Source organism: Orcinus orca, chromosome 13, assembly GCF_937001465.1.
Source record: "Orcinus orca chromosome 13, mOrcOrc1.1, whole genome shotgun sequence".
Classification (NCBI taxonomy): Eukaryota; Metazoa; Chordata; class Mammalia; order Artiodactyla; family Delphinidae; genus Orcinus; species Orcinus orca.
The window spans coordinates 40,171,319-40,197,545 of NC_064571.1; the positions used below are offsets into that span (position 1 = coordinate 40,171,319).

A 26,227-nucleotide genomic window follows, 5' to 3' on the forward strand; every position below is an offset into this window, starting at 1 on the left:
ACTCAATTTTGTTTCTTTTTAAGGCTGAGTGTAATATTCCATTGTATATATGTGCCACATCTTTATCCATTCATCTGTTGATGGACACTTAGGTTGCTTCCATGTCCTGGCTATTGTAAATAGAGCTGCAGTGAGCATTGTGGTACATGACTCTTTTTGAATTATGGTTTTCTCAGGGTATATGCCCAGTAGTGGGATTGCTGGGTCATATGGTAGTTCTATTTTTAGTTTTTTAAGGAATCTCCATACTGTTCTCCATAGCGGCTATACTGTTCTCCATAGTGGCTATATCAATTTACATTCCCACCAACAGTGGAAGAGGGTTCCCTTTTCTCCACACCCTCTCCAGCATTATTGTTTGTAGATTTTTTGATGGTGGCCATTCTGACCGGTGTGAGGTGATAACCTCATTGTAGTTTTGATTTGCATTTCTCTAATGATTAATGATGTTGAGCATCCTTTCATGTGTTTGTTGGCAATCTGTATATCTTCTTTGGAGAAATGTCTGTTTAGGTCTTCTGCCCATTTTTGGATTGGGTTGTTTGTTTTTTTGATATTAAGCTGCATGAACTGTTTATATATTTTGGAGATTAATCCTTTGTCAGTTGCTTCATTTGCAAATATTTTCTCCCATTTGAGGGTTGTCCTTTAGTCTTGTTTATGTTTTCCTTTGCTGTGCAAAAGCTTTTAAGTTTCATTACGTCCCATTTGTTTATTTTTGTTTTTATTTCCCTTTTTCTAGGAGGTGGGTCAAAAAGGATCTTGCTGTGATTTATGTCATAGAGTATTCTGCCTATGTTTTCCTCTAGGAGTTTGATAGTGTCTGGCCTTACATTAAGGTCTTTAATCCGTTTGGAGTTTAATTTTATATATGGTGTTAGGGAGTGTTCTAATTTCATTCTTTTACATGTAGCTGCCCAGTTTTCCCACCACCACTTACTGAAGAGGCTGTCTTTTCTCCATTGTATATTATTGCCTCCTTTAACAAAGATAAGGTTATCTTTGAGAGATTATCATATCATAACATGCACATAACATGCACATATGTTATCATACGTGCATGGGTTTATCTCTGGGCTTTCTATCCTGTTCCATTGATCTTTATTTCTCTTTTTGTGCCAGTACCATACTGTCTTGATTACTGTAGCTTTGTAGTATAACTACAAAGTCTTAAGTCTGAAGTCAGGGAGCCTGATTCCTCTAGCTCTGTTTTTCTTTTTCTTTTTTTTTTTTGCGGTACGCAGGCCTCTCACTGTTGTGGCCTCTCCCGTTGCGGAGCACAGGCTCCAGGCGCGCAGGCTCAGCGGCCATGACTCATGGGCCCAGCTGCTCCGCGGCATGTGGGATCTTCCCGGACCTGGGCACGAACCCGTGTCCCCTGCATCGGCAGGCGGACTCTCAACCACTGCGCCACCAGGGAAGCCCCTGTTTTTTTTAAGATTGCTTTGGCTATTGGAGGTCTTTTGTGTTTCCATACAAATTGCGAAATTTTTTGTTGTAGTTCTGTGAAAGATGCCATTGGTAGTATGATAGGGATTGCATTGAATCTGTAGATTGCTTTGGGTAGTATAGTCATTTTCACAATGTTGATTCTTCCAATCCAAGAACATGGTATATCTCTCCATCTGTTTGTATCAACTTTAATTTCTTTCATCAGTGTCTTATGGTTTTCTGCATACAGGTCTTTTGTCTCCTTAGGTAGGTTTATTCCAAGGTATTTTATTCTTTTTGTTGCAGTGGTAAATGGGAGTGTTTCCTTAATTTCTCTTTCAGATTTTTCATCATTAGTGTATAGGAATGCAAGAGATTGCTGCGCATTAATTCTGTATTCTGCTACTTTACCAAATTCATTGCTTAGCTCTAGTAGTTTTCTGGTAGCATCTTTAGGACTCTCTGTGTATAGTATCATGTCATCTGCAAACAGTGAGTTTTACTTCTTCTTTTCCAATTTGGATTCCTTTTATTTCTTCTCTGATTGCCATGGCTAAAACTTCCAAAACTATGTTGAATAATAGTGGTGAGAGTGGGCAACTTTGTCTTGTTCCTGATCTTAGAGGAAATGGTTTCAGTTTTTCACCATTGAGAACGATGTTGGCTGTGGGTTTGGAATATATGGCCTTTATTATGTTGAGGTAGGTTCCCTCTATGCCTACTCTCTGGAGAGTTTTTATCATAAATGAGTGAATTTTGTTGAAAGTTTTTTCTTCATCTGTTGAGATTATTGTATGGTTTTTATCCTTCAATTTGTTAATATGGTGCATCACATTGATTGATTTGCTTACTTTGAGAATCCTTGAATTCCTGGGATAAACACCTTTTGATCATGGTGTATGATCCTTTTAATGTGCTGTTGGACTCTGTTTGCTAGTAGTTTGTTGAGGATTTTTGCATCTATGTTCATCAGTGATAGTGGCCTGTAGTTTTCTTTTTTTGTGACATCTTTGTCTGGTTTTGGTATCAGGGTGTTAGCTCTTCTCTTAACGTTTGATAGAATTCACCTGTGAAGCTGTCTGGTCCAGGGCTTTTTGTTGTAGGAAGATTTTTATTCACAGTTTCAATTTCAGTGCTTGTGATTGGTCTGTTTAATATTTTCGATTTCTTCCTTGTTCAGTCTCAGAAGGTGGTTCATTTCTAAGAATTTGTCCATTTCTTCCAGGTTGTCCATTTTATTGGCATATAGTTGCTTGTGGAAATCTCTCATGATCCTTTGTATTTCTGCAGTGTCAGTTGTTACTTCTTTTTCATTTCTAATTCTGTTGATTTGAATCTTCTCCCTTTTTTTCTTGATGATTCTGGCTAATGGTTTATCAATTTTGTTTATCTTCTCAAAGAACCAGCTTTTGGTTTTATTGATCTTTGTTATTGTTTCCTTCATTTCTTTTTCATTTATTTCTGATCTGATATTTCTGATTTCTTTCCTTCTGCTAACTTTGGTTTTTTTTTGTTCTTCTTTCTCTGATTGCATTAGGTGTAAGGTTAGATTGTTTATTTGAGATGTTTCTTGTTTCTTGAGGATTGTATTGCTATAAACTTCCCTCTTAGAACTGCTTTTGCTGCATCCCATAGGTTTTGGGTCATCTTGCTTTCACTGTCATTTGTTTCTAGGTATTTTTTGATTTCCTCTTAGATTTCTTCAGTGATCTCTTGGTTATTTAGTAGTGTATTGGTTAGCCTCCATGTGTTTGTATTTTTCATAGTTTTTTCCTGTAATTGATATCTAGTCTCATAGCTTTGTGGTTGGAAAAGATACTTGATATGATTTCAGTTTTCTTAAATTTACCAGGGCTTGATTTGTGACCGAAGAGATATGATCTATCCTGGAGAATGTTCCATGAGCACTTGAGAAGAAAGTACATTCTGTTGTTTTTGGATGGAATGTCCTGTTAATATCAATTAAGTCCATCTTGTTAAATGTGTCATTTAAAGCTTGTGTTTCCTTATTTATTTTCATTTTGGATGATCTGTTTGGTGAAAGTGGGGTGCTAAAATCCCCTACTATGATTGTGTTACTGTCAATTTCCCGTTTTATGGCTGTTAGCATTTGCCTTATGTATTGAGGTGCTCCTATGTTGGGATCATAAATATTTACAATTGTTATATCTTCTTGGATTGATCCCTTGATCACTATGTAGTGTCCTTCTTTGTCTCTTGTAATAATCTTTAAAGTCAATTTTGTCTGATATGAGAATTGCTGCTCCAACTTTCTTGTGATTTCCATTTGCACGGAATATCTTTTTCCATCCCCTCAGTTTCAGTCTGTATGTGTCCCTAGGTCTGAAGTGTCTCTCTTGTAGACAGCATATATATGGGTCTTGTTTTTGTATCCATTCAGCCAGTCTATGTCTTTTGGTTGAAGCATTTAATCTGTTTACATTTAAGGTAATTATCAATATGTATGTTCCTATTCCCATTTTCTTAATTGTTTTGGGTTTGTTATTGTAGGTCTTTTCCTTCTCTTGTGTTTCCTGCCTAGAGAAGTTTAGCATCTGTTGTAAAGCTGGTTTGGTGGTGCTGAGTTCTCTTAACTTTCACTTGTCTGTAAAGGTTTTAATTTCTCCACCAAATCTGAATGATATCCTTGCTGGGTAGAGTAATCTTGGTTGTAGGTTTTTCCCTTTCATCACTTTAAATATGTCCTGCCACTCCCTTCTAGCTTGCAGAGTTTCTGCTGATAGATCAGCTGTTAGCCTTATGGGGATTCCCTTGTATGTTATTTGTTGCTTTTCCCTCGCTGCTTTTAATATTTTTACTTTGTATTTAAGTTTTGATAGTTTGATTAATATGTATCTTGGCGTGTTTCTCCTTGGATTTATCCTGTATGGGACTCTCCTTCCTGGACTTGATTGACTATTTACTTTCCTAGGTTAGGGAAGTTTTCAACTAAAATCTCTTCAAATATTTTCTCAGACCCTTTCTTTTCCTCTTCTTCTTCTGACACCCCTATAATTTGAATGTTGTCCTATAATTTGAATGTTTAATGTTGTCCTAAAGGTCTCTGAGACTGTCCTCAGTTCTTCTCATTCTTTTTTATTCTGCTCTGCAGTAGTTACTTCCACTGTTTTATCTTCCAGGTCACTATCTGTTCTTCTGCCTCAGTTATTCTGCTATTGATTCCTTCTAGAGAATTTTTAATTTAATATACTGTGTTGTTCCTCATTGTTTGTTTGCTCTTTAGTTCTTCTGGCTCCTTGTTAAACGTTTCTTGTATTTTCTCCATTGTATTTCTGAGATTTTGGATCATCTTTACTGTCATTACTCTGAATTCTTTTTCAGGTAGACTGCCTGTTTCCTCTTCATATGTTTGGTCTGGTGGGTTTTTACCTTGCTCCTTCATCTGCTGCATATTTCTCTGTCTTCTCATTTTGCTTATCTTACTGTGTTTGAGGTCTCCTTTTCAGAGGCTGCAGGTTCGTAGTTCCTGTTGTTCTTGGTGTCTGCCCCCAGTGGGTGAGGTTGGTTCAGTGGCTTGTGTAGGCTTCCTGGTGGAGGGGACTGGTGCCTGTGTTCTGGTGGTGGGGCTGGATCTTGTCTTTCTGGTGGGCAGGACCGCATCTGTTGGTGTGTTTTGGGTTGTCTGTGAACTTAGTATGATTTTAGGCAGCCTCTCTGCTAATGGGTGGGGTTGTGTTCCTGTCTTGCTAGTTGTTTGGCATGGTGCATCAAGCACTGGAGCTTGCTGGCCGTTGGATGGAGCTGGGTTTTAGCATTGAGATGGAGATCTCTGGGAGAGCTCTTGCTGATTGATATTACATAGGGCTGGGGGGGTCTCTGGTGGTCCAGTGTCCTGAACTTGTCTCTCCCATCTCAGAGGCTGAGACCTGACATCAGGCTGGAGCACCAAGACTCTGTCAGCCACACAGCTTGTAGAAGGGGACCAGAGCCAGCTGAAGTGGAGAGTCCTGCAGAGAAGTGAATAGGCTGCTAGATCTTTTTTTTTTCTTCTTTTTTAAAATCATGTTCTTAAACTTCTTTTTATTTGCTAAACTGATGGGTGAAAAGTGTTTTCATTGATGTTTTAAATTCGGATTTCTTTTGTATGAATCAGGTTGAAAATCTTGTGCTTAACAACCCTTTTTGTTTCCTTTTCTGGTGATGTTTATATTCTTTGACATTTATCAGTTGCTTTACTTAGTTTCTTTTTTGTAGGAGATCTTTATATATCAGTGAAATCAGACTTTTGTTTGTGTTATGAGTTATGCCTACATTCTGCTTTGATGTCTTCTTGCTGTTTTAGTTAAGGTGGTTTTTGCAGTTGAGTTTCAAGTTTGTGGTTTCACACTTGTGGTTGAATTTTTCATGGCCTGTGGCTTTTGTGTTATGGTTTGAAATGCATTTCAAGATTACAAGAAAATTCCTCTTTAGTTCTTTTCTGTACATTTTGTTTCAATTTTATATTTTAATCTTCGATCCAATAGGAATTTATCATGGTTCAAAGGGTCATGTACGTATCCAACATTTTCCCCCCATTTTTTGGTTATGTAGTTGTCCCCATTCCATTTGTTCAGTAATTCTTCTTCTCCTCACTGATTTGAGATACCAGTTTTATCTTGACTGGGTCAATTTCTGGACTTTGTAGACTGACCTATTGGTATATCTAGTCATGATCTATATATCAGAGATTGGTAAACTTATGACCTGTGGGCTGGCCACTTGATTTTGTAAATGGTTTTCTTGCAACTTAGCCTTGCCTATTCTTTTTCATATTTTTGTCTGTGGCTGCTTCCACACTGCAGTGGCAGAGTGCAATATTTGTAACAGAGACCATATCACCTGTAATCTTAAAATATTTATTGTCTGGGCCATCAAGAAGACATTTGCTAGTCCTTGGTTTTATACTAATGTATTTTCTTTTTCCCCCTTGTGTCTATGTAATATTTCTTATTATCTGGCAAGGCTGATTGTTTCTCCTTATATTTTTTTAAAAGAATCTTTATGTCTCTTATTTTTCCATGTGAATTTTAGCATTGATTCTTCTTTAAAAATATTGTTGTTTTTACTGTTATAATGATTATTTTGAGAGGTGAAGTTGTCTTCCTATCCAAAACACGATATGCCATTTGTTTTATTTTGTTTCATTCAGCATTTCAGAGTTATTTGTGTATAGATTTTATTTCATGTTAAGCTTATTCTTAAGGATTTTTTTTTTTTTAGGATTTTAATTTTATTTATTATTGCTATTAAAATAGCCATTTCTCCCCTTATATTACTTGCTTTCGTCCATTATACTTTATTTCTTCCTTATACTTAATGATCATTGCATATATACTTTTTATATACTTAAGCATTTTCAAATTTTTGATTTTTAATAATTGTGTGCCTTGAAACCTAATATTGGTTGTGGTAATTTTTCAATATAGTTTTTTTAAATTCTCATATTTAATATTGTCTATTTATACATCATTATCATTTTAACACATTAATGAAGCAGTTCATATTTCAGAGTAATCCTAAAATACTTAGGAAGTTCTCTTTCATAACTTTCAGAAAATGTTCTTTTTAGTAGATTTTTAAATTTTATTTTGGTCATAGCAAGGCAAGCAAAATATGAGAACAGTGATATGGTAAGTAATATAGAATAAATAACTAAGAATAGTGAAGCACTGTTTATTGAAGGTGAAATTCATCAAATTTATAATTAATAATACGGTGTATTAAAACTTTTAGTGTTTTACCCTAGCAAGAGTTTCAAGTAACCTAATAAGGAAATGATTTAAAAATTCTGGCATAATCTGTGATACAGTCTGAAACCACTTAAAATATCTATAAAAGTTAGTTTAACAAGATTAAATAAGTATATTTTAAAGGTCATTTTATTTGGGTGTTTCTGTGTTTTGTTACTGCTTTACTTTTGAATATACCACAGATGTAGAATTATCAGGAATTTTTACATTTTGAGTTCTTTTTATTTGAGCACCAACTGTAACTGGCTTCCAAGTGTCCAGGGTTGGTTGGTTTCATACAGAGTCTTGCGTGAGTTTTTTTTCCCTTCCCTCTGGAGTAAGTTTTTGAGGTCACTTTGCTCACTTGGTACACACACTTCAGCCAGTAATAATTGGATTGGCTGCTGGTTTTTTCATTGTTTGTATCACAACTCTTACATTGGAATCCAAGGAGAAAAAAGACAAAGGTGATAAACGGGAAATTGATTGGGAAAAAACAAGTGGTTTATAAATATTTGAAAAATGCTTATCTTTGATTATAATTAAATGTAAGTTCAGCTAACGTAATAGCATTTTCATATATTGGGTAATTCTCATTATGTTTAACAATACACTGTATTGACCAGAGTGTGGTATAGCTTTAGGAGAACAGTATAGCAGTTCTCTTTCTGGTAATTTATCCTCTAGATACATGTACATGAAGATGTTTGATACAACATTAACTACACTAGCAGATCACGAATGTCTGTCACTGTAGGGCTAGTTAAATAAGTTTTGGGAAATCTGTTTAATAGAATGTTCTGTGGCCAAGAGAAGGACTGAAGTTGCTGTATTATGCTTATGTGGAACAACCTCCAAGAAATATTTTTATTAAACACTATTAAATGTTTATTATTTTATCTAAAACAGTAGTTATTTTATTAAGAGAAGACAGCAAGTACACAGTGTATTCTTTCACTGCGTATTAAAACAGTTATAAAAAGGGGATGTACATACACGTATATGTACTGTTTGTACTTGTGACTGTCTGGAACTATTTTGGAAAATCAGACAAGAAAATTTCACAGGTTTGCTTTTGGGGAAGTGACCTGAAGTAGATGGAGACTTTTATTGTCTATGTTTATGTAGACTGTGAAAATTTTACATGTATTTATTAATTTTTCAGTACATATAAAAACTAGTGTATAAAGTAAACAGTAAACATTTAGACATTTACATGACTTTCTCTGCCGTTTAAAGTTATTATTCTGGTTTGACTGAGTTACCTCTCTATATCTCCCTCTTCACACCCTCTCACCATAAAATCTTTTAGTCATAGGACATCAAATAAATAAACTTCAGAATCTTTCCACTGTATTGGAATTTATTGTTAAATGCTTTCCATATTTGAAGAACTTACACATAAATTTATGTAACTTCCTGAGATAATCATCTTATCTTAAAATGCAGCTAATAGCTTTTTGGGAATAGATTTTCATGTCTCAATGACAGAAGTAAAATTCCCTAGGATTTAGAAGGAACTTAAATATCATCTGATTCAAATGTGCATTATGTATATTTTGAGGGGAAATAGTTCATAATTTTCATCAGATTCTCAAAGGGTTTATGTGATGACTAATTTTAGAAATGCTGATATACACTCTCTTGGTTATTAGCTTCTGCATGTATATTTGTACACACATTTAGATTACTGTTTTTTTTGTTTGTTTGTTTGTTTTCGCGGTACGCGGGCCTCTCACTGTTGTGGCCCCTCCCGTTGCGGAGCACAGGCTCCGGGCGCGCAGGCTCAGCGGCCATGGCTCATGGGCCTAGCCGCTCTGCGGCACGTGGGATCTTCCCGGACCGGGGCACGAACCTGTGTCCCCTGCATCGGCAGGCGGACTCTCTCAACCACTGCGCCACCAGGGAAGCCCTAGATTACTGATTTATGAGACATTGCATACTGTTAGCATGTGAAGTTATGATTGTACTTGAATTATAATCTGGCCACTGCAGTATCTGCCTCTATGTTACATCTTATGATTTGAATTCTATTCATTTCTGCTTTTTTAGGAGCTGTTAATATGAATGATGATTCCTTCTTGTATTACATATTCAAACCTCTTGTCTGTACTGTATTCTTTCTTTTATGTTGTTGGGTCTTTTCATATGCCTTTGCTGTCCATACTTAAGGAAGATGACTGGTAAGTGGCCTAGATGTTCTTGGGTGTTGTGAAATATTTTTCCATTACAGCTCTCAGATGGACTCCTGGGAATGGGAAACAGAGGAAGGAATGAGAAAACAGAGGATTTCATGTTCATGTCTCACTCCTGCTGTCCATCAGATCTGGTACTCAGATGAGTTCAGAAATTTTCCCAGTTACAGTGGGAAGATAGACCTATCTCCTCTGCAGCTCACTGACAAATTATTCTGAGCTACAGCTTTCTCTACCTGTACATTTAAAAATGTATTCCCATTCATTTCAGTCATTCAGAAATTTGTTGAAGTCTCATATCTATTATTATTAATAGTAATTTTTTTTTTGGCTGCTCTCTGCGGCATACGGATCTTAGTTCCTTGACCGGGGATTGAACCTGTGTCTCCTGCATTGGGAGCATGGAGTCTTAACCATTGTACCCCAGGGAAGTCCCTCATACCTATTATTGATGCTCATTTTCTTTGTGGGTGTGTTTCTTTTCATTCTAAAATACAGTAACAATTGATTTTCCTCTGTGGAAGATGAGGAAATTCTCATCATTTTTCTCTCCTCATTTTCCACTTGCAGTTTTTATTATGTTATTTTTATTTTATCAAATTATGTAACTTTTAAGTTCTATACTATAAATTATAATTTCCACAGTTGTTTAATATTAATTTTGTATTTAGCTATATGATTTACCACATATTCTTTTCCTTCATTTCTGTTTTTCTCATTCCTTTTTCCTTATTCCAGGGTTAATTTGTGTTTATTCTCGTATAATTCACAGAGTAGACTTTTGTTTTCCCTTGTTGGTTTATAAACTGGCCCTGTATACAGAGGTCAGGGAGAAACTGAAGAAAGAGGCAGAGAGATCACTCCAGATTGGTAGGTGGCAGGTTTAATAAGCAAGGGAACTTAACTTATGAGGCTTGTCTTCAGTGGCTGCAAGATGAGTAGATCTCTGCACTCACCTGTCAAATCTTACAAGTTTATAAGAGAGGCCTTAATTGGGTTTAGGCATAAATACTATCCAGATGGTCTCAACCCCTTACTCTCTCTCAAGGTTATGTCCTGGGAGTAGCTCCCACTTTGGGAATGGCAGGCAGGCCGAACATATATTCTAATGATGGAGGGTAGTGAGGAGCCGCTGCTTCCCCAGTTTTAGTTCAAAGGTCAACTGGCAGTCCTGTCCTCTCAATTATCTACACCCCCGGTCTCTGAAGAGAAATTTATGGATATTTTGTTCTGGGTTTCTACACACTTGAGATGTCTGATTTCTTTGTACTTGAAGAGTTTGATTGAATGTCATATTACTAGAGCCACTCTTTTGTTTTCCATCAGAACTGTGTAGTATACATGAAGAGTAGTCGTTTTCTGAACAAACAACTTTTATTTTTAATATTTTACAAAGATAATATCCTATCATTTTTTGTTGGTAGAATATTTCTCTCATGTTCAGGTGTTCATAAATCCCATGAGGGTTTTTCTTTTTAACTTGTTTTGAGTTTTTGGTTGATGGCCTTTAACATATATTTTTTCCTTTATTTAAAAATTTTTTATTGTGGTACAAATATATACAACGTAATTAACCAGTAATTTAGCATTTTAACCATTCGTAAGTGTACAGTTCAGTGGCATTAAATACATTCACAGTGTTTTTTTAACCATCATTTGTCTGTATCCAAAACTTTGACATCATCTCCAGTAAAAACTCTGTACCTGTTGAACAATAACTCTCCATTCCTCCTTCCCAGGGGGCTTCTAGTTTCCTCCATTCTACATTGTGTCTGTATGAACTTGCCTATTCTAGGTACCTCATTTGATGGAGTCATACAGTATTTGTCTGTGTCTGGCTTATTTTACTAAACACAGTTTTTTCAGGGTTCATCCATGTTATAGCATATATAAAATTTTTCTTTTTATGATAAATAATATTCCATTGTATGTATATACCACATTTAGATCCATTTATCCATCAGTGGACATTTGAGGCAATTCCACCTTTTGGATGTTTATTGTAGATAATTACTTCTATGAACATGGATGTACAAATACATGTTTGAATCTCTGCTTTCAGTTCATCTGTATATGTACCTCAGGGTAGAACTTTTGGGTCATGTGGTAAATCTAGGTTTAACCTGTAGCAACTGCAGTATTTTACATCCCAGCAGCAATACAGGCAGGTTCTAATTACTTCACATCCTTGTCAACACTTTTGTCTTTTTAAAAAAATTTAGCCATCCTAGTAGTTATGAAGTGGTATCTAATTGTGGTTATAATTTGCATTTATTTGCATCTTAATGACTAATGATGTTGAGCAGCCTTTCATGTGCTTATTGGTCATTTGTGCATCTTCTTCGGAGAAATGGTTATCCTTTTTTTAAAAAAAATTAATTTATTTTTGGCTGCGTTGGGTCTTCGTTGCTGCACACAGGCTTTTCTCTAGTTGTGGCGAGCAGGGACTACTCTTCCTTGCAATGCGCGGGCTTCTCATTGCAGTGGCTTCTCTTGTTGCAGAACACAGGCTCTAGGCATGCAGGCTTCAATAGTTGTGGCATGTGGGCTCAGTAGTTGTGACTTGTGCACTCTAGAGCGCAGTCTCAGTAGTTATGGCATACGGACTTAGTTACTCAGCGACATGTGGGATCTTCCCAGCACGGGGCTCAAACCAGTGTCCCCTGCATTGGCAGGCGGATTCTTAACCACTGTGTCCCCAGGGAAGTCCCAGAAATGTTTATCCTTTGCCTGTTCTTGAATTGGGTGGTTTGAGAGTTTCTGTTAAGTTTTTGGAGTACTTTATATAGTCTGGATATTAATCTCTTATCAGATAACGTAATTTGCAAATATTTTCTCCAGCTCTGTAAGTTGTCTTTTGCTTTCTTGAAAGTACCCTTAGATGCACAAAAAAGTCTTAATTTGGGGACTTCCCTAGTGGTTCAGTGGTAAAGAATCGGCCTTGCAATGCAGGGGACGCGGGTTCAATCTGTTGTCAGGGAACTAAGATCCCACATGCTGCAGGACAGCCAAGCCCGCACACCACAACTATTGAGCTTGCACGCTTCAATGAGAAGAGGCTGAGTGCCACAAACTACAGAGCACATGCACTTTGGAGCCTATGCACCACAACTGCAGAGCCCACATGCCCTGGAGCCTGCACATCATAACTAGAGAAAGAAAAAACCTGCATGCCACAACTAGAGAGAAGCCTGAGCACTGCAATGAAGAAACCTCGCGCCGCAACGAAAGATCCCATGTGATGCAACTAAGACCCGACCCGACACAGCTCAAAAAAAAAAGTCTTAATTTTGATGAAGTCTGATTTATTATATATTTTTTCTTTTGTTGCCTGTGTTTTTGGTGTCATACAAGTGAAACCGTTGTCAAATCGAGTGTTTTGAAGATTTTATCCAGTGTTTTCTTAAAAAAGTTTTATATATGTCCTGAGTTTAGCTCTTTGATCCATTTTGAGTTAATTTTTGTGTGGGGGATAAGGTAAAGGTCTATATTAACTCTTTTGCATGTGAGTATCCAGTTTTCTGAGCACCGTTTTTTTTTTTTTTTTTTTTTTTTTTGAAAAGCCTGTCCTTTCTCCGTTGAATGGTCTTGGCACTGTTGAAAAATCATTTGACCATTTATGTGAGGTTACATTTCTGGGTTCTCTATTCTACTCCATTGTTCTATGTTTGTCTTTACGCCATTGCCACACTGTTTTAATTACTCTATTTTTGTTGTGTTTCAAAGTCTTTTTTTGAAGATTGTTTTTGGCTTTTCAGAACTCCTTCCAATTCCATATGAATTTGAGCACTGGATTTTCCATTTCTGCCAAAAGGCTCTTAGAATTTTGATAGGAATTGTGATGAATCCGTAGATTGCTTTAGGTAGTATTAACAATGTTAAGTCTTCCTATTCATGAACATAGGATGTCTTTCCATTTATTTAAATCATTAATTTCTTTGAGACGTGTTTGGTAGTTTTCACTGTACAGGTCTTTCACCTACTTTGTTTCATTTCTGAGTATTTATTCTTTGTATGCTATTGTAAATGGAATTGCTATCTTAAATTTCTTGTCAGGTATTTCACTGCTGGTATATAGAAACAGCTGAATTTTGCTTGTTGAGCTTGTACTGTATAACTTTGTGAATTTGCTTATTAGCTCTACTAGCTTTCTATATGTATAAAATCATGTCATTTATGAATAGTTTTACATCTTCCTTTCCAGTTGATTTGCTATTTATTTTTGTGGTCTGATATCTCTGGCTAGAATTTCTATATAGTGTTGAACGGCAGTGATGAATGCGAGCATCATTGTCTTGTTCCTGATCCTAGGGGAAATTTTTTCAGTCATTGGGTACTGAGTGTGATGTTGGCTGTGGACGTTTTCTTTATTCTTAAAGTTCTGAGAGTTTTTATCATGAAAAGGTGTTGGATTTTTGTCAGATGCCTTTTCTGCATCAGTTGAGAAGATTATATGGCTTTTTTCCTTTCTATTAATAGGATGTATTACAGTAAGTGTTTTTCTTATTGAACTACCCTTGTATTCCTGTAGTAAATCTCACTTGGTCACAGTGAAAATTCTTCTAGTATGCAGTTGTATTTGATTTGCTAATATGCAGTTGTATTTGATTTGCTAATATTTTTTGGAGAACTTTAGTATCATTGAAAGAGATACTGCTCTGTGATTTTCTATTCTTAATGAAGGCTTTGGTATCAGGTCAGTGCTAGTCTCATAGAATGAGTTAGGAAGTATTTCATTCTCTTCAGTTTGGGGGGAGGGTTTGAGAAGGATTGGTGATAATTTTTCTATAAATGTTTGGTAGAGTTCGCTAGTTAAGACCATGTATTTTAGTACTTTGTTGGGAGGTTGATTACTGACTCCGTCTCTTGTTAAAGCTCTATTGACATTTTCCTTTTCTTCTTGAGTCAATTTAGGTAATTTGTGAGGAATTTTTTTTGGCATACAGTTGTTCATGGTATTTTCTTATAATTTTTTTTTTAACCTCTAAGTTTGGTAGTAATATCCCACTTTCATTTCTGATTTTAGCTATTTACATCTTCTCTCTCCTCTTCTAAAAATATTTTTTAGTCAGTCTAGCAAAATGTTTGTTATTTTGTGAATCTTTAGAAGAAACAACTATTGGTTTTGTTAATTTTTTAAAATTGTTTTCCTAATCTGTATTTTATTTATCTGTGTTCTCATCTTTATTATTTCCCTTCTTTTAGCTTTGGGTTTAGTTTATTATTTTTCTGGTTCCTTAAATGATAAAATTAGGTTGTTGATAATTAGATCTTTTTAAATTTACATTTAATAAATTTCTGTGCAGTGCATCCCATGTATTTTGTTTTGTTGTTTTTTCAAGTCATTTGTTGCTAAATATTTTCTGATTTCCCTTGTCATTTTTTTCTTTGACCTATTGGTTGTTTAAGAATGTATTATTTAATTTCCATGTATTTGTAAAATTTCTAGTTTTCCTTCTAGTATTGATTTCTTAACTTCATCCTTTTGTGGCCAGAGAAAACACGTATCTTTTTAAATCTCTTGAGACGTGTTTTGTGGCCTAACATATGGTCTGTCCTGGAAAACTGTATTTTAGAAAAGAATACATTCTTTAGAAAAGAATGTTTTCTGCTGTTGTTTTGTGGAGTGTTCTCTCTATATGTCTGTTAGGTGTAGTTGGTTTATTGTGCTCTACGAGTTTTCTCTTTCCTTTCTTTTCTTCTGTCTAGTTGTTTTATCCATTATTGAAGTGGGTTATTGACATCTACAACTATTATTGTAGAACTTTCTATTTCTCCCTTAATTTCTGTCAATTTTTTCTTCAGTGTTTATTATATATTCTTGCTATATTGAACCTTTTATTAATGAATGATGTTACCTTTTGTCTCTGTTAACCTTTTTTTTTTTTTAAATCTTTAACTGTGGTAGGGAAAAAAACCCATGAAATTTACCCTCTGAACCATTAAAAAATTCTAATGGTGTTAATTATATTCATATTGTTATGTAACAGATCTCTAGAACTTTTTCATCTTCCAAAACTGAAAGCCTGCACCCATTGAACAACAACTCCCCAATTCTCTTTCCTCACATCTCCTGGTATCCATCATTTGACTCTGCTTCCATCATTCTGTCTATATATTTCATATTAGTGGAATCCTGTAGTATTTGTCCTTTTGTGACTGGCTTATTTCACTCAGCATAATGTCCTCAAAGTTCACCCATGTTCACCACGTTCACCCACGCTGTGGCATGTGACAGGATTTCCTTCCCTTTTTGGCTGAATTATATTCTGTTGTATGTATGTGCCACATTGTATTTATACATTGATTTGTTGATGGGCATTTGTGCAGCTTTCATATCTTAGCTGCTGTAAGAAATGCTGTAGTGAACATGGGTGTGCAAATATCTCTTTGAAATCCCACTTTTAACTCTTGGATATATACCCAGGAGTGGGGTTGTTGGAGTATGTGATAATTCTTCTTTTTCTAGTAACTTTTAAAAAATTAAAACTACTTGATTTTAGTATGGTCAGCCCAGCTTTCTTTTGCTCATTATCTACATGGAATACCTTTTTCCATCCTCTCCAGTTTGTGTCTTTGGATGTAAAATGAATCTCTTGAGGACATTGTATATTTGTATCACGTTTTTTAATCCATTCTGCTGTTCTTTGTCTTTTGAATGGAGTGTTTAAACTATTTATTTATTTTAAAAACATTATTATTGAAATATAGTTGACTTACAGTGTTCTGTTAGTTTCAGCAAAGTATACAGCAAAGTGATTCAGTTATACATATATATAAATATATATATTTTAAAATTCTCTTCCATTATAGGTTATTATAAGATATTGAGTATAGTTCCCTGTGCGATACAGTAGGTCCTTTTTAATTATCTACTTTTTATATATAGTATTGTGTATATTTCAATCTCCAAACTCCTAATTTATCTCTCTCCCCAAACCATTTATATTTAAAATAATTACTCAAAGAGGAGTTTAATTCTGCCATTTTTCTGTTTGTTTTTTATAGGTCTTTATAGTATTTTTGTCCATTATTTTCCTCCATTACTGCCTTCTTTTTTTAGTTGATTTTTTTATAGTGAAATATTTTGATTACGTTCTCATTTCCTTTTGTGTGTATTTTATAGATATTTTGTGTATAAAGTGGTAATTACATTTGACATATTGAAGTTTTTACAATCTAATTTGAATTTATGCCAATTTAAATACCATACGAAAACTTTGTTTCTGTACAGCTCCATCCCCCTTATTTTGTTATTAATATCACAGATGGCAGTTTTATATAATTTGTGCCCAGTTGTGTAGAATAATAATTTTTCTTGTTTTTGTTCTTTAAATCATGTAGGAATTAAAAAATGGAGTTAGAAATGAAAACTATAATAATACTAGCTTTTAATTGTCTGTATATTTACCTTTACAGAGATGTTTATTTCTTCACTGTTGTCTAGCTTCCTTTCATTTTATTCTGAAGGACTTCCTGTTGCATTTCTTGCAGGGCAGGTCTAGTTGTAGGTCTAGTTTTGTTTATCTGGAAATGTATTAATTTCTCATTATTTAAGGACAGATTTTGCCAATTGTAGAATTCTCAGTTGAAAGTTTTTCTCTCACCCTTTGATATATCATACTTCTTCCTCTGGCTTCCAAGGTTTGTAATTAGAAATTGGCTGATAGTCTTATAGGATATCTGTTTTATGTGAATTGCTTATCTCTTCCTGCTTTCACGATTAGTTTATTGTCTTTGGCTTTTAACAGTTCGATTATAATATCTCTTGGTATAACTCTCTGAGTTTATCCTACTGGGAGTGTGTTGAACTTTTTGGATTTGTAGACTTACGTCTTTCCTCAAGTTGAGAAGCTTTTGGCCATTATTTCTTTAAATATACTTTGTGTACCTTTCTTTTCCTCTGGGATTGCTACAATGAGTGTATTGGTAGACTGAGTGGTGTCCCACAGGTCCCTTAGACTCTCTTCACTTTTCTTCATTCTTTTTTCTTTCTGTTCCTTAGATTCAGTAATTTCAGTTGTCCTATTTTCTTCAGTTGTCCTGTTTTCAAGTTTGCTTATTCTTCTGCTTGCTCAGATCTGCTTTTGAGCCCCTCTAGTGTATTTTTTATTTCAGTTATTTTACTTTTCAGTGTTTCTTTTTGGCTCCTTTTTATAATTTCTGTCTTTTTAATGATATTCTCATTTTGTTCATGCATTGTTTTCCAGTCTTCATCCTTTTCCTTGAGCTCTTTTAACATCTTTAAGGGAAGGTGTTTTAAGGTCTTTGTCTAGTAATTCCTATGGGTGCGCATTCTACAAATGACGGGTACATTTGTGTTGATTTATTTTATTTATTTGGATGGGCCATATTTTCCTGTTTCTTTTTATACTTTGTGTTGGTTTTCTTCTTTTTTTGTTTGAAAACATTGAATTTTATAGTATGGTAACTTTGGAAAAGAGATTCTCTTCTTTTCTCAGAGTTTGTTCTTTTTTAATTGATCCCTAGCCTAAAAATGATCTAATGTGAAAGCTCATGGTCTTTTCAGGTATTTTTCTGAGCTGTGTCTTTCCCTGGGAACGTACAGTACCTTTCTAAATTGTTCTACATATTTGGTTGTTATTGAATGTCTAAAAAAAACCCTGGTGTGGCTCCTTTAATTCCCCCAGTAGTCAATCTCGCTGATTTGGGTTGAAACAATGGCAGCTAACCTCTGTGCCCATACCTCACCCATCAGATGTAGTAATCCGAATTCAGAACACAGAAGTTTGTTATTTGGACATTATTATTTGGACAAGATCATTATTGCCCACCCATGGCTCCAACAAACTGTACCAGAGTCACATATTGCTGTCCCCACAGCTGCCTGCCATAGGGTCAAGGAGTAGGAAATGGATAGCTGCTATCACACTGAAGGCTGAAATTGGCCAACATTAACAACAGTTTACCAGCCAAGCTTTCCTTTGGGAGCACAAGAGTTCAAATTGGCTATTCCAGAGTTTCAGAGTAGTTACATCAGACAGTTTCTGCTAGTAGTACAGTTGCTTTCTAGGTACAGAGCTGGATTCCTGGTAGTTCCTGCTCTGCCATCTTCCCTGACATTCTTTTCTTCTCTTTTCTTTTCAATAACTAGTTAAGAAGCGTCTGTGAACCAACTCCACACTACCATTTTTACCAGGAACTAAAGCTGTCAATATTTTTTTCCTGACTTTTGGATGTGTCTTCATAAAGTGCATCTTGAAAAGAGCCTTATGTGTCTTTTGCCTCAGTTACAGGATTACATAATTATCTCTTATGGGTATTGTTACTTAAAAATAACCAAAATTATATCTATTATGAAAATCCCATTTTATTAATATTTACGCTGGTACAAATCAGGAATTTATCACACAGTATGTTTTAATCACGTTTTCATTAGGAAAAGTGTAAATCTGATAGTTACTTCTTGACAAAAAGCAAGTATAAACTGTTAGTACAGTCCAATTATAATGTTAATTAATACTATATTAAAATATTCTTAGGTGAGATCTGTAAAATCGGCAGACTTATAATTGATGATTCACTTCTCAAAATCAAATGATGTTTTTGGTCTTAAAGTACTGCAGTTGTGTAAAGAACACTGTTGAATTTAATAGTAGCATTGAAGTAGATAGTGTAGTTTATTAGAAGTTACCTCAACGTAGAGGAATTCTTCCAGTGTTATTTTATTTTACCTTCTGTTTTAAAATTAGGTTGTATATATTTACCCTGATAAGATGATGCAGTAGAAGAGAGTTTATATGATTTATACCTGAAAAATATAAAAGTCAGTGTTTTAGAATAGAAAAATCTACATTTTCTTATAGACTTTTTATGTATTGTAGATAAGTAGGATACATTTTACCTTTGGAGTCCTGAAATTGGGTATTTCTGACCAAGTCAGATTTGTTGCTGTATCTTGATTTAGCAGTTAGCACCTTTGTAGCTGTAAAAGATGCTTATTTTACATGACATTGTAATATTTACTAGTCATATCTTTGTAAATATTATATTTTCCCTCATATTTACATAATTCTGTTTAGTATAACAAAGGAGACTTTCCTAGTTTATATTATGAAGACCTTGATTATAAAGGGGTTTCTATTTTGTACTGTATTTCAATTAATGACCATGTTATATAAATACTTTATAACCACTTAATGTGAGAAATATAATACAGTCAATCCTTGATCAACATGGGGATTAGGGATGCCAGCTCTCTGCACAGTCAAAAATCCATGTGTAACTTTACAGTTAGCCTTCCGTATCCACAGTTCCATATCTGTGGATCATTATAGTACTGTAGTATGTATTTAGTGGAAAAAACCCCCAAAACCTTGTATAAGTGGATGCACGCAATTCAAACCTATGTTGTTCAAGGGTCCACTGTACACTTAAAAAATAATATTTATTTGGTTTTCTCTCCTAATTGTAATTTATTTTATTTTTTTATTGCCTACATTTTAATTAACAGTTTAACTTGTTTTTATATTAGTGATATGTTCCTAAATTAAATTGGAATCCTTTTTATACTTGGATTCCAGAGACTATTTATTGCAGGCTTCCTTCTTGAGGTTAAAAAATTATGCTTGTGGTTTGCTTGGATAAAGTGAAGTTCTGCATAAGTGGAATTTTATTTTCACAATTTTATGTACTGCGATTTATGACATTTGGTAATTAACATTTTACTAATATATTTAAAAACATCAGTGTACTAGCCAGCTTCTTCACTTTTAAACTTATATAACTTTTTTGGTGTCAGGTTATTTATATAGTGTGATTATTTTTGACTGTTGTCTCTACTTTTATTTTCTAGCTGAAACACTGTAGTCGGTATATACATGACTTATTTCCTTCACTCATCAAGAATTTGGATCCAGTACCACTTAGACATCTTCTTAATCTGGTCTCAGCTCTTGAACCAAGTGTTCATACTGAACAGGTAATTCATTCAAAACTAATTTTTTTTTTTTGTAAAGTGAAAATTTATTTGTGATCCAGATGATTTAACTTGTAGTTTATTACTGTTGGCATTTCAGTTAGGCAAAAGGATATTAAATTTGTTACAGTATTTCCTAAAACCGCTAATTTCAACCTCTCCTTTTTTTTTTTTTTAAAGACACTGTACTTGGCATCGATGTTAATTAAAGCATTGTGGAATAATGCACTAGCAGCTAAGGCCCAGCTATCTAAACAGAGTTCTTTTGCATCTTTACTAAACACCAATCTTCCCATTGGAAATAAGAAAGGTTAGTAAAGTATAATGTAATTTGAAGTAAGTTGTTCATAGTTTATAACTCAAATTTGAAATAGTTTCTGCAAATTAGTTTCAGTTTAATCTCAATTTTGAAATAAGTTGGAAAGGGAGGTGTTGGTTTTCTTAAAACGTTAATAAATTGGGGTTAGGTCATGTTTTTGGTTTACTGTTCAATTAACAGCAATAACGTTTCAGTAGTTACTGGATCTTCTTTCATTAGTGTTCTTTTAAGAAAAAAACAAAACTATGTCATAAAAGCTTTAGAGCTTTTGGTTAGAAACCAGTCAACATGATTTCTTTTAGAAATAATTTTGAGAATAGAACATAATGATACATTTCTCTTTCTGTGTTTTCTACTTCAAAGTTTTCTGTCTTTCCAGGTATTTTATATGTGCTTTTACATGTATAACTTTCTAGGGTTTCCTACAAGTTTATCAGCTTTACCCCTCTTTTTGTTTCCTGACATCATATACTACCCTTTTCTTAGGCTTTCCTGTGCAGGCACCCACAAGTACTACGACACGTGGTGGGGACTTATATTATTGCAGGTTTCCCTACCTATATCTTGTTGATTATGTAATAAAAACAACTGATATGTGCCCCAAAGAAATTCAGTCACTTAGATTATTTCCATCCTGTTTTTTCCTTTTCCTTCAGAGGACGAAGAGCTCAGAAGAGCTGCACCATCACCTTGTAAGTTGAGTCTTAGAAATGTATGGCAAGATGACTTGTAGTTTTATTTTGATGATCATCTAGATTTAATTAATTTTATATAATATATTTGTATCACATTCATAAAGTTCATTTTGCATAGGAGATGTAAATCCTGACTACCTGTCTATCTTACTTACCCTTTTTGCTGAAATCATTAGTATCCTGACTTTTAATTGAAATCATGTATATCTTCTTTAGAAATAATTGGCAAATGTTAACATATTTCCAGATTATATTTTTGGCTACTTAGCATGAAGCTTTGGTATATCAAAGAATCAAAGGATTATGACATTCTGATAGATCCATGTTAATACAAGTTAGAAGTAAAAAAATCCCCATCATTTTAATATAGGGTCACCTGCAGCCAGTCCTCAAAGCAGTGATAACAGCGATACCCATCAAAGTGGAGGCAGTGACATTGAAATGGATGAGCAACTTATTAATAGAACCAAACATGCGCAGCAGCGACTTTCAGATACAGAGGTATGAAAATACTTTTTCCTCCCGCTTTAAAGAGATTTTTTGATTTTTGGGTTTGTGCCATGTTTATCCTTCGAACTGGGAATATAAACATGATGCCAGTTGAGGCCTTTCCTATCTTTTAAGTATCATTGAGGTTCTTTACTTTTCTTTGAGTTTTTAATTCCATTTTGTATTGTTCAATGAAATTTGTCAGGACTGTGGCAGCCTTTTAAAAAAGTACAGTGTGTTAATGTCATTTACTTTTTTCTTACTAGTTTAAATATTATTTAAGTCTCTTTGTTTCTAAATATAGGAATCCATGCAGGGAAGTTCTGATGAAACTGCCAACAGTGGTGAAGATGGAAGCAGTGGTCCTGGTAGCAGTAGCGGACATAGTGATGGATCTAGCAATGAGGTGAATTCTAGCCATGCAAGCCAGTCAGCAGGGAGCCCTGGCAGTGAGGTACAGTCAGAAGACATTGCAGATATTGAAGCCCTTAAAGAAGAAGATGAAGATGACGATCATGGTCATAATCCTTCTAAAAGCAGTTGTGGTACAGATCATCGGAACAGGAAATTAGAAAGTCAAGCAGGCATTTGCTTAGGGGATTCCCAAGGTCCATCAGAAAGAAGTGGGACAAGCAATGGAACAGGAAAGGACCTGGTTTTTAACACTGAGTCAGTGCCATCAGTAGATAATCGAATACGAATGCTAGATGCCTGTTCACACTCTGAAGACCCAGAACATGATATTTCAGGGGAAATGAATGCTGCTCATATAGCACAAGCATCTCAGGAATCTTGTATTACACGCACTGGGGACTTTCTTGGGGAGACTATTGGGAATGAATTATTTAATTGTCGGCAGTTTATTGGTCCACAGCATCACCACCACCACCACCACCATCATCACCACCACGATGGGTAAGTCTACCTAAAAATAAAACAGCTTACATTTCCTTTAGGGAGTTAATTATAGCCTATATTTATTCAATTGCGATATATTCTAGATCAGTGCTGTCCAATAGGAATATAATGTAAGCTAAAAATGCATGCCATAAGTATGTAATTTTAAATTTTCATAATTAATTTATTTTTGGCCACGCCCTGCAGTTTGTGGGATCTTAGTTCCCCAACCTGGGATCGAACCCATGCCCCACTGCAGTGGAGACATGGAGTCTTAACCACTGGATCGCCAAGTAAAGTCCCAATTTTTAATTTTCTAATGGGCACATTTTAAAAAGCAAGATGAAACAGAGAAGATTAATTTTAATTATAAATTTTATTTAAAGCAGTAGTATCCAAAATATCATATATCCACATGTAATCCGGGTAAAATTTTTAATAAAAATTATTTGTACTAGGTCTTCAATAATCTGTGTATATTTAATACTCCTAACATCTTCATTTAGACCAGCCATTTTTTACATGTGCAGTGACCACAGGTGGCTAGTGGCTGTTGTATTGGACAACACAGATCTAGATCTTCAACTCCTTGTAATAATTGCCTAATAGTAGATAGTAAATTGCTTGTGGAAACTTCCATTAAAGTGTGATCACGAAAAGGGAAATTTTATGCACATTCTAATTTTAGGATATTAGTAAGGATAAAGCCTCAGCATAAAGCTTTTTGATTATCTGTGAAATATACCTATGGTGTTTAATAGTAAGTGATTCTGTCATTTACTAGTGTTACAGTATTGGGCAAGGTACTCAGTTGTTCTTACTATCATTTTCTCATCTATAAAATAGAAACAATAGTACCTATCTCATGGGCTTATTGTGAGCATTTCATGGGCTGATATGATTGGCACATAATAAGAACTTAATAAATATTAGCTGCTATTTATTATTACTATCATTGCAAGTAGTAATATTTGAGTTAATGATGAAATAGGGATATGTAGTTTATCAGGATTTATCTTAAACCTGACTATTTGCCAGGCCTTTCAGAATTTAATATGGTTGTTTGGGAGAACTACACATCCATACATATTCCTACTTTATTTCCTTTGCCTTTTTCTTCTTATCATTAACCCATATAAGTTTACAGTAATGTTTCTTAGTCTTGACAGTATTGATGTTTTGGGCCAGGTAATTCTGTGTTTTGGATTTACAGCAATGTGAATGCTGCCCTCTGCATTGTAGGATGGATGTTTAGCAGCATCCCTAGCCTCTAGGCCTACATACTAGAGGAATATCCCAAGTTGTGATAACCAAAAATTGTCTCTAGACATTGCCAGATGTCCCCTTGGCCTTCTGTTTGAGAACCACTGGTTTATGGTCTGACATTACAGAAATGCACATTCAGAGTTCTCCCCAGGACATACTGGAGACAAAGCAATTAGTTCATAAAACTGAGGAGGGTAATATGTTCAGTTTGGTACATTGTAAATCTCTTATAGTGTTCACGCCAACCCTCTACCTGAAAAGACCTAATGATTTATTTTTTTTATGTTAGCCATTTCCATATTCTCTGTGTATGGGTACCATTTGTGAGTCTAAATCAATCCTGAACTTTTCTTCTTCGTGTTATTTTTATCATTTTGTCTCTACATCCTTAGAGCACCCCGTATGGTATGTTTTAGAAGGGAGGGCTTAATAGGTGTTTATTGAGTTAAAAGTTGCTCAGTTAATACTAACCACATCTAGATTGCAGCTGTAAATTGAAATTTTTTTCCTTATCTGATTTGATTCTGCAGTTGGATGAACAAATGTAAATAAATTTTAAGATTTCACTTTAAGATTTGAGTTTATAAAAAAATTATCTAACAGTTAAGTTTACTGATTTTGTTTTTCCTAAAATTATTCTCTTTGAAGTTGTTTTAGTGAAGTGTGTTGATGAGCCAGATAATAGTAGGTATATATTGTATAATTAATATATAGTGCAGACTTTGTGGGCTTTTTATTTTTTGTAAAGCTGTCAATATTCCATATTGTTAACAAACAAATGTAGCTTTATTCTTGAGTGGGTTGTAACTTGTGCCAAATGTTTTGAGAGATATTTTTTTGTGATTCACAATGTGTGTTCAAATTTGTAATTGCTGACTTTGTACTCCTCTCTGTGTTACAGTCATATGGTTGATGATATGCTAAGTGCAGATGATGTCAGTTGCAGCAGCTCCCAGGTCAGTGCAAAATCAGAAAAAAATATGGCTGATTTTGATGGTGAAGAATCTGGGTGTGAAGAGGAGCTAGTTCAGATTAATTCACATGCAGAGCTAACATCTCATCTCCAACAACATCTTCCCAATTTAGCATCTATTTACCATGAACATCTTAGTCAAGGTAAGGTTCTGTAGTAAGTAAAATATATTCCTTTATTTAAAATAGGAATAATTTATATAACACATTGTTAAAAGGAATCAACAGTCAATGTTTTGTTACTTCAGTGTTTTTGCCAAGTAATTTTCATATTATAGTTTTTTTCCCCAAGGAAATGAAATTATTATGAATACTCCATCATGAATATGAAGGCTGCAGTTCCATCAAGAGATATTTAACAAGGAAAAGAAATAAAAAATAATATGTATAAAAATTATAGCTTTGTATTTGAGAAAATATATGGCTGCATTAGATTTTATATTCAGGAATTTTAGGACTTAAAAGTAGGAATCACATGTTGTATGATTCCATTTATATAAAAGGACTAAGATAGGCAAATCTGTAGAGATAGAAAGTATAGATTAGTGGTTCCCTGTGGCTAGTGAGGATTGGGAGAAATAAGAGGAGGGGTGACTGCTAAAGGGTGAGGTGTTTCTTTCATCTGGGGTGATGAAAATGTTCAAAAAACGATGGTTCTAATCACTCTAAATCAGTCTTAAAAAGATGATAGGACATGACCAAACTCTAAAGAATGGAGGTTAGAAGAGGTTAAAGAATAGGAGGAGATAAAGGAGGAAAGGGAGAAAAATTAAGAGGGAAAACAGTTCTAGAATTGGCAATTTAAAGGTCCATATCCAGCCTCTTGCTTAGTTACATACCATCAGCACTTAGTAGCCTAGGACATGGGTTTTGGGATGCCAGTAAATTATAAACTAAGTAAACCAGATAGATTAGGTTTATGCTTTTAAAGCCACGATCAGACTTGGAGATGCAATTTGTGGATCTTGGCAACAACTTTCTGATTTCAACTGTTACTTGCGTATAATCTAGATAAGGTTATTTTGACTTTTTTTTTTTTTCCTTTTTTTTGGCCGTGCTGCGTGGCTCGCGGGATCTCAGTTCCCCGACCAGGCACCGAACCCGGGCCCTCAGCAGTGAGAACGCGGAGACCTAGCCACTGGACTGCCAGGGAATTCCCTGTTTTGACATTTTTGTTATTGTGGTTGTTGAGAAATGAATGGGTTAAGATTGAGGTCAATTTAATTTTATACCATATTTATTAAATTTTCACCATTCTTCTATTCTTAACCTGTTTTCCTTTTATTCAGTATTGT

General features: G+C 34.8%; 1 protein-coding gene across 8 annotated transcripts in view; it reads left to right on the forward strand.

Annotated features, from left to right (window-relative positions):
- Positions 1-26,227, forward strand: part of USP34 (ubiquitin specific peptidase 34) — a 239,150-nt gene that overhangs the window by 85,590 nt on the left and 127,333 nt on the right. For 7 of the 8 annotated variants that reach the window (XM_004280652.4, XM_033407232.2, XM_033407234.2 and 4 more), the window contains 6 exons: positions 20,172-20,297; positions 20,475-20,604; positions 21,270-21,305; positions 21,679-21,809; positions 22,102-22,712; positions 24,862-25,076. In XM_004280652.4, coding sequence (XP_004280700.1) covers positions 20,172-20,297; positions 20,475-20,604; positions 21,270-21,305; positions 21,679-21,809; positions 22,102-22,712; positions 24,862-25,076 — 1,249 coding nt within the window. The remainder of the gene's footprint in view (positions 1-20,171; positions 20,298-20,474; positions 20,605-21,269; positions 21,306-21,678; positions 21,810-22,101; positions 22,713-24,861; positions 25,077-26,227) is intronic. The other variant, XM_033407229.2, reaches the window with a different exon arrangement.